The 12657-nt window shown below is 41.0% G+C and overlaps 1 protein-coding gene across 9 annotated transcripts in view; it reads right to left on the bottom strand.

Moving 5' to 3' along the window:
- Positions 1-389: 389 nt before the first annotated feature.
- Positions 390-12657, bottom strand: part of BCL2L13 (BCL2 like 13) — an 83690-nt gene continuing 71422 nt past the window's right edge. For 8 of the 9 annotated variants that reach the window (XM_032349257.1, XM_032349258.1, XM_032349260.1 and 5 more), the window contains one exon: positions 390-2950. In XM_032349257.1, the coding sequence (XP_032205148.1) occupies positions 2138-2950 (813 nt within the window). In that variant the 3' untranslated portion in view covers positions 390-2137. The remainder of the gene's footprint in view (positions 2951-12657) is intronic. The other variant, XM_032349264.1, reaches the window with a different exon arrangement.

The following is a 12657-nucleotide window of genomic DNA, read 5'->3' as shown; positions in this document are numbered from 1 at the left end:
AAAAAAAAAAATCAAGGTAACTCACCAGTTTGCTCTTACCCTATGCAAACACAAAAGTAGCAATTAGAATACAGAGTAACCCAATGTCAGAGTCCAAGGAAAACCATCTTTTCCTAAATTAATTGCATTCCTCCCCACTCTAGCTACTCTAATCAAAGTGCACCAAAACCCTTAAGAATATCACTCTCTAAGACATGAAAACTCAGAACATAAAGACATACTGCAGGGGTGCCTGGGTGGCTCAGTGGGTTAAAGCCTCTGCCTTCGGCTGGGGACATGATCCCAGGGTCCTGGGATAGAGCTCTATATCAGGCTCTCTGCTCAGCAGGGAGCCTGCTTCCACCCCCCTCTCTCTGCCTGCCTCTTTGCCTACTTGTGATCTCTCTTTCTGTGTGTCAAATAAACCAGTAAAATCTAAAAAAAAAAAAAAAAAAAAAAAAGACACACTGCATAATAAAGCTGAACAGACAAACGTACTTCAGACCTTTCCTCAACCAACTTTGACATAATATTGCTTTAAGGAGATTTCATTTTAGAATATAAATTTAAAAAAGAAAGCACATTTAAAACGTAAGTTTTGGTGATCAGGATAGTAAAGTAATTTTATTACAAATTTCAGGATCTAAAAAGTAATTTGTTACATTTACTAAGATAAATCTGAGATGACCTGTACCAAGCGTGTGTGTCCTGCATAGTGACACTGATCCTCCCGCATGAAAAGACACAGTCCCACCCTCCTTTAGGGATGGGATTGGCCAGATGCAAGAAAGTTATGCTGATTCTCAACTATACTGATTAGAATAATTTTGGTTTATCACTCTGGCATTTGGACCGTAAAGAGTTCAGGGAAGAAGTCTTATTCTTGAACTGTGAAAGCCAAACTAGAATCTCAAGGGTAGCCTCAAGAAAGTCAAGCTTCTCTTTTGCTACTTTTTATTTCAGTAGTATTTAGGGAGACTTTCTGTATTTAATAAGAGTTATCATTCAATTGGTCTGTAAGACCAAGTACAAAATCTTTATCACACAGCAAGAGACCACAGAGAAGCTAGCTGACCAGTAAGAAGACAGGCCAGATAAAGGGAAAACACAGAGCCCAGAGTATAGACTGTAACCATCTAGCAACAGAGATGCTGCCAGCAAGTAACCATAAGCTCCACAGGGTGGCCATATATAAAAGGGCCAGAAGAGACCTCGATAGGCCATCTAAGTCATCCTGCTTGTAAATCAGACAAATACTGCTCTCTAACCAGTTACTTGCCCTTGCATTCACAGGCAGGGAACCCTAGGTCTCTTTTATATTTGTGTTTTTTTAAGATGACTAAAGGCAAAATCTTTACAAGGTGGAGCTGTAGGAAGCATCAGGGACTTAGTGGGCCCGGAGCAAGCACTCTCCCATGGGGCCTTATAAAGAACCTGGGGGTGAAGAGGAGCAGTGCAGTACCTGAGAGGCAGCTGAGACATAAGGGGAGAGCACCCTCCCGCTACAGGACTAAGAAGGTGGGGAAGAAAAGAAGAGCCACAAAGGAATGGCTGCAAAACCACAGCATGTTCATCAGGAAAGATGAAATTCCAAGGGCAGGAACAAATCAGCAGCTGAAGAGCCCACAACCAAGCCCTCTTGCCTGGGAACTTCTATCCCAGATTCTCCAAAATTAACCGTTTCCCTATAGAGCTATGGCTCTTCACGGGAACAATTTTGCCCCCAGGGGACATTTGGCAATGTCAGGAAACATTTCTGGTTATCACAACTGGCGGAAGGGTGCTACTTGCATTTAGTGGTTAGAGGCTAGGGACGCTGCTAAACAATCCTACAGCGCACAGGACAGCCTCCTACAACAAGGAATTAATCACGATGTCATTAATGCCAAGGCTGAGAAACCCTGTTCTAGAGGGAGTGCTTGACGCATAAGATGCCGAATTTCGCAGAAGTCAAGGCCCTTGGAGCTTACAGTCAGACAAACGTGATTGCCCTCCACCTGAAGCCCTACTGTGCGGATCCATCACTGCCTTGTTGAGCAGAAGTCCCCCATTACCCCAGAATGTTCTACAAATGTCCAAATCAGCTGTTGGTGGTTCAAATTCAGTCAGTATAGCTAAAACCTTACATCTTTTATGTCTTCTTTCTTTTCTGAAAAATCTATTTCTTTCTCAGAGCCAGTGCTACCCCCACTGCTACAGCCAGGATGGCAATGGCAGCGGCCCCTCCAAATAGCAGTATAGACTTGCCCTCAAACAGGGGGCTGGCCTTCTCTTCAGCAGGGGAGGGGCCTTCTTGAAGACCCTCTCTCCTCACACGCTGCTCCTCTTCACTCAGCAGTGTTGCTGTGGGTTCCAGGGTGGGGATCCCCTCAGCTTCCCGTTCAACAGATTCAACCATTGCTGCTTTTGTCTTCATTAAGCTCTCTTCTTCAAGTTCCACGAACAAAGACGTAGCAGGGCTGACTTTCTCCGCTGTCATCCCTTCTGTGTCAGGCTCCCTCATCTCCAGCAAGGAAGTGGCAGTGATATGTGGAAGCAAGGGAGCTGGTGCTTCGGGGAGCACCTCCCGCAGCTCCTTGGTTGGCAAGATGATGGGTGCCACGGCAGCCTCTTCCACGCCTTCAGGAATTTCTTCTTTCTCCACATGCACAATGTCAGAATTAGAAGAGTTGTTCTCACTCTTCTCTCCAGCCCCGTTGCTATCTAAGCTTTTGACTTCTTCAGGATCCATTGCAATCTGCTGCCAGGACTCAGGACCTAGGGACACTGGGAGGCTTTCTGTGTGCCAACTCTGGCTGGCTGACAGTGAAACAGGTAAGCTCTCTGACTGCCAGGAAGTGGTCACAGTAGGAGACTCTGGAGGACTGACTTGTCCAGAGTTGTCACTGGGCAGGATATAAATGTCATTGCTATCTTCTGCAACAATTCCAGGGTATTCCTCCTCCTCTGATTCAAGGTTAAAGACAGTGCCCTAGAAAAGAAGGAGGAGAGTCAATATAAAGAATGGTAAATACATTTAAATAAATGTAAATCTGACATGCCTGGGTGGCTCAGTCCGTTAAGCAGCTGCCTTCGGCCAAGGTCATGATCCCGGGGTTCTGTGATCAAGTTCCACGTCAGGCTCCCTGCTCAGTGGGGAGCCTGCTTTTCCCTCTGTTGCTCCCCCTGCTTGTGCCCTCTCTCTCTGACTGATAAATGCATATATATAAGTGTCTGACTCTTGGTTTCAGTTCAGGTCATGATCTCATGGTGGTGGGCTTGGTCCCATTGGGCATCAGGCTCCACACTCAGCACAGAGTATGCCTGAGATTCTGTCCTTCTCCCTTGGGCCCTCCTGCTTGTGTGTGCACTCTCTCTCTCTCAAATAAATAAACATTTTAAAAAATAAAACAAATATAAATCTGGAAAAAAATTCTTTCCTAAACTGAAGTTCTAGAAATAAATAAAAAAGTTTCTGATTGAAGCATTTACCTGTAGACCATTGCAGAGGAAGAATTTTTAACAACACGGTCCTTGGACCAGTTTCCTTGAAGCTAAAAAACCAAAATTTGATTTTTATATTTAACTCAATGTATTTATATTTGAAGTGGTAATGCAAAACAGCAGAGAAAACAAAGGCAAGCACCTTGCTTTCAAGGAACTGATCATTTAGGCAATGCTATCCTACGGTACAAGTGCTAATAAGAGTTGAGATGGGGGGAAAAAAGAGTTGAGATGGGAAGGTGCTGACTTCTTTCGGTGAGGACTGCAGCAGGCAGGGAAATGACAGAGCTTCCTGGAACATTTTAGGTATCTGAAGGATGGGTCAGGTTCCATGGTGAAAGCCCATGTACAAAACACACCACCAGCAAAAGCACAGAAATATAAAAGAGGGGAACAGTAAGTAACCCAGTTTGAGTAGTGCACAGTGCACATGAAGAATAGAAAGTTCAGTTGGGAAAGGGATTCTGGGAAACCTGACAGAGAGGTAAGAAATATGGACTCGATTTCATAGGAAATGGTTAGTTGATGGAGTCTTTCAGCTCCACAAGGACAGCTCCACTTTAAAATTATGTGAGAGCAGTGGCCAGAGGGAAGCCAGAAATGCAGGACTCGTCCTTCTCTCTCTAGGAAGACACTTCATGCCAAAGTAATAAAGATAAATAATGCCAGTCCTGGTTTTCACATTTAGCAGTTTAGTTTAATAGGACCCAACATGTGCTTATTGCCTGTTATTGGCACCAGGTTAGGCACTAGCATTACAAGAATGAGATGAGACTCGATTTTTGTTCGTAAAAAATTCACTGTCTAGATTTGAAAACTGACGTATGAATAACTAATTTCAATAGGATACAGAAAGCTTTAAGACAGGTATATGCACAGGATGGTAGGGGAACCCAGAGGTTACAATGTGATCGGGAAGGCATGAAGAGTCAGTAAAGCATGCGAAATCTTGATCCTGAGGTCATGAGTTCAAGCCCCATGCTGGGTGTGGAAACTATGTTAAAAAAACAAGTAAAATAAATAAATAAATAAATAAATAAATAAATAAGGCAGGAAGAGAACCAATGGACTTCGACTTTCATAAACACCTAATGAAAGCTTCACAGAATGTCTGGATGACAGATATGCTACAGAGAGTCTGAATAGGATTATGTAAAGCAAGTTAATTCCAATTTTATTTCGATGACAGCTGCTATTCATATGAAGTAGAATAATTTCATTAGTCAATCAAAACTAAAAACTTCTTGCATAGGGGCGCCTTGGTGGCTCAGTGGGTTAAGCCTCTGCCTTCGGCTCAGGCCATGGTCCCAGGGTTCTGGGATCGAGCCCCACATCGGGCTCTCTGCTCAGCAGGGAGCCTGCTTCTCTCTCCCTCTCTCTCTCTCGACCTGCCTCTCTGCCTACTTGTGACCTCTGTCTGTCAAATAAATAAATAAAATCTTAAAAAAAATTTTTTTAAAAAGATACTCCCACATCTTGGGCTTCCACTTTGGCACCACCACAACAATAAAATAAATAAATAAATAAATAAATAAATAAATAAAAAAGAAATTGGTGTTATTTAAAAAAAATTTTATACTCTTTTTTTAGTATTGATACTTACATTCATAAAACTTACATAACCTAACACTGACCATTTTTAGGCGCACAATTCACAATGTATGCGAACACCACCACTCTTTAATTCCTGAACATTTCCATCATCTCAAAGAGTAAGATTCTGCCCCCGCCCCCCGACTCCCAAGCAATTCCTCCTTCCCCTGGGAAGTTCGTATAAATGCAATCACGCAGTACATGGCCCTTTGTGTCTCGGTTCTTTCACTGCAGGTAATGTTTTCAAGGTTCGTCCACATGGTAGTGTATATCGGCACTTCTTTCTTTCTAAGACTTTGCAGTATTTTGTTGTAGGGATAGACCACATTTTGCTTATTAATTCATCAGTTGGTTGACATTTGGGTTGTTTCTCAAATGTTCTGGTGACTGTGAATATCCACATAAAAGTTTTTGTTTGACCATATACTTTCAGTTCTTTTGAGAATAGAGCTAGAAGTGAAATTGCTGGGTCACATAATTCTATGTTTAATTTATTGAGGACCTACCAAACTATTTCCCAAAGCAACTGTACCATTTTATGTTCCTCCCTGGAATGTAGAAGAATTCCAATTTCTCCACATCCTAACACCTGTTACTGTCTGTTTTATTTTTTTATTAGAACCATCCAACGGGGATGTGAAGCGATATCTCATTTTGGTATTGATTTGCATTTCACTAATGATCAATGATACTGAACATCTTTTCATGAGCTTATTAGCCATTTATCTTCTTTGGAACAATGTCTATTTAAATCTTTTGCCCATTTAAAAATTTTATTGTTGGGGCACCTGGGTGGCTCATTGGTTAAGCATCTGACTCCTGGTTTCGGCTCAGGTCACGAACTCAGGGTTGTGGGATCAGCCCCTGTGCTGTCGGCTTGAGATTCTTTCCCACTCCCCTTCCCTCTCCTTTTGCTCCTTTCCTTGCTCTCTACCTAAAATAAATAAATAAAATCTTTAAAAAAAATAAAAATTCGGGGCACCTGGGAGGCTCAGTGGGTTAAGCCTCTGCCTTCAGCTCCGGTCATAATCTCAGGGTCCTGGGATCCAGCCCTGCATCAGGTTCTCAGCTCAGCAGGGAGCCTGCTTCCCTCTCTCTTCCTGCCTGCTGCTCTGCCTACTTGTGATCTCTGTCCATCAAAGAAATAAAATAAAAATCTTTAAAAATATTTTTAAAAATAAAAATTCTATTATCTTTTTATTATTGACTATTAAGACTTTTATTCTTTTTTAAAAATATTTTTCAGCATTTTTTTTTAGATTTTATTTATTTGACAGAGATCACAAGTAGGCAGAGAGAGACAGGCAGAGAGAGAGGGGAAGCAGGCTCCCTGCTGAGCAGAGAGCCTGGCGCCCCCAGGACCTTTATTCTTTTTTTTTTTTTTTTAAAGATTTTATTTATTTATTTGACAGAGAGAAATCACAAGTAGACGGAGAGGCAGGCAGAAAGAGAGAGAGGGAAGCAGGCTCCCTGCTGAGCAGAGAGCCCGATGCGGGACTCGATCCCAGGACCCTGAGTACATGACCTGAGCCGAAGGCAGCGGCTTAACCCACTGAGACACCCAGGCGCCCAGGACCTTTATTCTTAAACAAGACTACTACTGGGGCACCTGGGTGGCTCTGCTGTTAACCATCTGCCTTCAGCTTAGGTCATGATCCCAGGGTCCTGGGATCGAGCCCCGCATCAGGCTCCCTGCTTGGCAGGAAGCCTGCTTCCCCTTCTCCCTTTGCTTCTGTTCCCTCTCTTGCTGTGTTTCTCTGTGTCAATAAATAAATAAAATCTTTAAAAAAGGGGGGGGCCACCTGGTGGCTCAGTGGGTTAAAGCCTCTCCCTTCAGCTCAGGTCATGATCCTGGGTCCTGGGATTGAGCCTGGCATCAGGCTCTATGCTCAGCAGGGTGCCTGTCTCCTCCTCTCTCTCTCTCTCTCTGCCTGCCTCTCTGCCTACTTTTGATCTCTGTCAAATAAATAAATAAATCTTAAAAAAAATTTTTTTAATCTTTAAAAAAACAAAAAACAAGACTACTACTTAGTTGGATATTAAAATAACCAATTTTGGGGGGCAAAGATACTTGTAAAAAAGATTGAGGTTAAAGGAAACAGAGGGCGTAAAGTACTAAAGTAGCTAGAATCTATGCCAGTTAATATCTTATTTTTTATTTCATTTTGTATTTTTAAGATTTTATTTATTTATTTTTTGCGGGGGGAGAGAGCAAGATTGTGTAGGTGGGGTGCGGACGGGGAAGAGGGAGAGAGAGAATCTTAAGCAGGCTACACGCCCAGCCTGCCCAATGCAGGGCTTGATCTCACCATCCTGACATCATGACCTGAGCCAAAATCAAGAGTCAGACGTCAGCTGACTGAGCCACCAGGTGCCCCTGATTTTTTTGTTTTTAAAAAGATCTGCCATGGGGCGCTGGGTGGCTCAGTGGGTTAAGCCTCTGCCTTCAGCTCAGGTCATGGTCTCAGGGTCCTGAGATTGAGCCCCGCATCGGGCTCTCTACTAAGCAGGGAGCCTGCTTCCCTTCCTCTCTCCCTGCCTGCCTCTCTGCCTACTTGTGATCTCTGTCTGTCAAATAAATAAATAAAATCTTTAAAAAAAAAAAAAAGAAAAGAAAAAAAAAAAATCTGCCATTAGTATTATTTCCTCAAATGGGCTCCTCTCCCAGGCTTCAAATCGCACATAAATGAGACCTTCACGGCTATAATATTATGGGATTTGATCTCTTAAACTCTCATCTTTTCATCAGTTACAATGGTAATATAAGACCACTCAACAGTTCTGGGACTTGGTCACTAATGCATGATTATAGAGTCACTTCACAACCAAACACAGTGTATAAGGACTGCACACCCATCAATGGCTGAAATCATTAATTACAGATAGCCAGAAGATAACTTATCCTACTGAAGAATACAAACTACAAACAGCACTTCTCCATCATTTCTCTATCTTATCCCAATTTTAAGTTTTTATTTTAGCTAAGCATCTACCTCATCATCATCCTCTCCTTCTGTTTCATCAGGAAATACTAAATATATCTCAAAATATTCTTAGTATATCTTAATATAGCAAAATAAAGTTTTCCCCTCCTCTCAACATTTTCTGCTATTACTCTAAAATAAGCAATCATTATCTTTCACCACTAATGCCAAAGACTCCTGTCTCTTTGATGTTACAATCCAATTTGGAGACCAGAAAATATTTCACCCGTCAGTTAAGCCAAGATCCTGGGAGTTGTATTGGATTTCTCCTATTCCTGAAAGTAGTTGGCTTCTTATTGCTGTTTAGATGTCAGTGATAAAACACTAAAATCTCTGCCTCCTGCCAGGAGTTTAAAATACAGTTTAAAACGTAGAGAAGGAGGGGTACCTAGTTGACATGGTCAGTGGATAATGTGACCCTTGATCTTGGGGTTCTAAGTTTGAGCCCCACACTGGGTGTAGAGATTAGTTAAAAATAAAATCTTTAGGGGCGCCTGGATGGCTTAGTTGTTAAGCGCCTGCCTTCAGCTCAGGGCATGATCCCAGGGTCCTGAGATCAAGCTCCGCATCAGGCTCCCTGCTCAGCGGGAAGCCTGCTGCTCCCTCTTCCATTCCACCTGCTGTGTTCCCTCTCTCACTGTGTCTCTCTCTGTCAAATAAATAAATAACATCTTTAAAATAAATAAAATAAAATAAAGATAAACTAAAATCTTAAAAAAAAAAAAGAGAGAACAAGAGTTGGATCTTAAAGATTAAGAACTAAAAGATGAAAGAGATGAGAAAGATGCTCCATGAAGCAGAAGAGTATAAACAAAAACACAGCACTGAGAAATATCATTGTATATTCAGGCCAATACTAGCTCTTCAGTATTCCAAAGCATGAGATGAGGAGGAGTTAAAAAAGATGAAGGTTGGGGCTCCTGGCTGGCTCAGTTGAAAGAGTAAGAAACTTGATTTTGGAGTTATGAGTCTGGGGTCATCCCATGTTGGATGTAGAGACTACAAGAAAAATTTTTAAAAAATAAATTCCTATGAAGTTGTATTTACCTACCTGTTTGCCAGAACATAATTCTAATTAGTCATGCAAATCCTCTAACACTCGTTACAAAGGGAGTTCTCTTTGCCACATAATATATATATTTATATTTATAAACAGATATACATATATGTTTATTAAATCACCTCTTCAAGGAGCTCCACTGTGAAAACCAGAAATAAAGGCTCATATAAGGAATAATTTTACAAGGAGGGAAAAAGGTAGTAGAGTAGTAATAGTATAAGGTAGCATGAGGTTTATAATTTTCCTTTATTGATTTTGGTACACGTTTTATTTATTTGCTTTCTCAAAATCTCCAAATAAGAAATTAAATACGGCCCAGCAGCTTTCAATCCTCTACCCTCAAGCTCTGCAAAGTAGTTAAAAAGAAGGGTAATGAGGCCTTGCTGATACTTAAATGTTAATTCATGGAGAGCAAACTACCACTGTCTTTCTGAATATAAAATAAGTATATGTCTCTATGTCATAGAAGGGGAGTATTTTCCCTGCACTCTTCCCGAGTTTGACAAAGATTCTGGTTTTACTGAAAAATGAATTCAACTTCCCCCACCCCCCCATTATGGCAACTCTTAGAAACCATCACTAACTCAGAACAGAAAAGATGAACCTAAGGTAGCATCGACCTTTAAATAAAAGCTGTTTGAATTTTATAAAACAGAGTAAGTAGTGGTCCATTTCAAATCTACTTCTAATTATCTGTCTCCTCCAGATAAAAAGCAAGAGGGCAACGTCACACAATATTTAGAATAATATATTATTTCTTCTTGGGCACATTAAATGTCTTCCCAGGAAACCAAATATAAGGCTACAGTACAGGGAGAAGGTAAGACCAAATTTTCTTTCTTGTTTTTTAAAAAATTTTTATTTAAATTCAATTTAATTAACGTATAGTGTATTATTTGTTTCAGGGGTAGAATTCAGTGATTCATCAATTGCATATAAGGCCCAGTGTTCACTGCATCAAGTGCCCTCCTTAATGTCCATCAGTGAGTTATACCATCACCCACCCCCCCAGGAACTCTCAGCTTGTTTTCTATGGTTAAGTGTCTCTTATGGTTTGTCTCCTTCTCTGATTTTCATCTTATTTTATTTTCCCTTCCCTTCCCTGATGTTAATCTGTTCTATTTCTTAAATTCCACACGAGTGAAATCATATATTTGTCTTTCTCTGACTTATTTTGCTTAGCACATAGTTGCAAATGGCAAGATTTCATTCTTTTTGATGGCTAATATTCCTGTGTGTGTGTGTGTGTGTGTGTGATACAGATACTACACCACATCTTTATCAATTCATCTGTCAATGGACACCTGGGCTCTTTCCATAGTTTGGCTGCTGTAGACATTGCTGCTATAAACATTGGGGTGCATATGTTCCTTTGAATAACTATCTTTGTATCCTTTGGATAAATACCTAGTAGTGCAGTTACTGGGTTTTCTCTCTTCTATTCCTACAGCCATTAGCCCAAATTTGTGTTAATCACAAATTAGGTGACCATGTAAGAGGGAAGACTTATCTTAGCAAAGTTGCTCACTGTTACCTACAAACACTGTACTAAATTCCCAAGCCCTAAAAATAAATAAATAAATAAATAAATCCAGCCATCCCCAAGCCCTGTCTTCTTACTCATGTAGATAGTGGCGCTGACATTTTGATAAGCAGAAAACATTTCATAATGCAACAAAAGATGTGAGACTTTTCCTTTAAAACCATGCATTCATACAAAGCATACACACCATTTTAGGGAAAATTCACAGTCCCTGAAACTTATCCATTGGTTTCCAACTAAAGACTCCTCATTTAGCTCCTCATTTAGATCCAGCTTAAATTCTAACCCCGCTGGACTGAATCCAATTCCCCTCTCTTATTTCTCCTGAACTCAGAGCTCTGAGTCTAGGCTACACAAAATACCATAATTATACATTTTTTACCATACTTCTCACTAAGTTTTTCACAATTATTGGTCATTCCCCAACTAGATAGATTATAAACACCTCAAGGGAAGAAAACATGCTTTAAACGTCTTTGCTATCCCCCTTGTAATGCCTAACATAAGCCGACTACACAGTGATGGTCAGCAAATGCTTAACAAGAAAGCTGGTCCCATCTTTGGATACAAATGTAGCGCTGAACACTAGCTATTTTGATTTTTCTCAGACACTGATAGGAACTGTTCTTTATTCATTTCTAGATTTCTATGCACATGGACTATACCTCAGTGTTTGCTGTCCAAGGTCACATACTGCTGGTGCTGAAGAGAATTAAAAGTTCTCTCTCTGACTCAAATTACTATGTTCTAGCTACCCAGAATGCCCTCCTCCTCAGTTCTGCCCTTCTGAATCCTTTTCATTACCTTTAAACCCTTAAATGATTTATCTGTTCTCTTGCTTTAAAATATATAGTAGAGGCACCTGGGTGGCTCAGAAGACAGTTAAGCATCTGCCTTTGGCTCAGGTCACGATCTCAGGGTCCTGGGATCAAGTCCTGCAACGGGCTCTCTGCTCAGCGGGGAACCTGCTTCTCCCTCTCCCTCTGTCTGCTGCTCTGCCTACTCGTGCACTCTGTCAAATAATTAAATAAAATCTTTTTTTAAAAATGAAATAAAATTTAAAAAGTATATAGTAGGGGTGCCTGGGTGGCTCAGTGGGTTAAAGCCCCTGCCTTCGGCTCAGGTCATGATCCCAGGGTTCTGGGATCGAGCCCCGCATAGGGCTCTCTGCTCAGCAGGGAGCCTGCTTCCCTCTCTTTCTCTGCCTCCCTCTCTGCCTACTTGTGATCTCTGTCTGTGAAATAAATAAATAAAATCTTTAAAAAAAAAAAGAAAGTATATAGTAAATTGTATCTGTCTTATGTCCCTACTAAGTCCCTAGAGATTAAAGTATGTTTTTAAACATCTTCATTGTACTGGTTTTATTCTCAGCCCTATGCCAAGTGCCTTATAGAATCCCACACATATTATATTAATAGAATTATATATATTATATTGATAGATTAATATTAATTTGGGGGGAACTTAGACAAGCCGATCCAGGTCATGAATCTGAGATCTTTTCCACAGAGGAACAGCTGTCATTTCTCTTTGTGCAGGACTGCTGCCTTGGAATCACAAAGACAGAACATAACATGTCTCATAACCTACTGTTCTAGACCTGCAAGCCTCTCTGAAGAGGAAACACATCTGTTAGCCAACTTTTTCTACTAAAGACAGAGAAAACAGACACCCAGTGGAGGTCTGAGCAAGATCAAACAAGTTCAGGACTGTTTTTTGACTGTTTTTTTCATAACCAAAACGCAGTTTAGGATATATCACAAATGGGAGCGTCTGGGTGGTTCAGTGGGTTAAAGCCTCTGCCTTCGGCTCAGGTCATGATCTCGGGGTCCTGGGATCGAGCCCTGTGTTGGGCTCTCTGCTCAGCAGGGAGCCTGCTTCTTCCTCTCTCTCTGCCTGCCTCTCTGCCTACTTGTGATCTCTGTCTGTCAAATAAATAAAAATCAATCTTAAAATTAAAAAAGGATATATCACAAATGGCTCAAATGCAAAAGATTGGAACATAACAAATAAAC

This window comes from Mustela erminea, chromosome 6 (assembly GCF_009829155.1).
Source record: "Mustela erminea isolate mMusErm1 chromosome 6, mMusErm1.Pri, whole genome shotgun sequence".
Lineage (NCBI taxonomy): Eukaryota > Metazoa > Chordata > Mammalia > Carnivora > Mustelidae > Mustela > Mustela erminea.
Note: the sequence above shows the minus strand (reverse complement) of the source record. Positions and strands in the feature narration are given on the sequence as shown.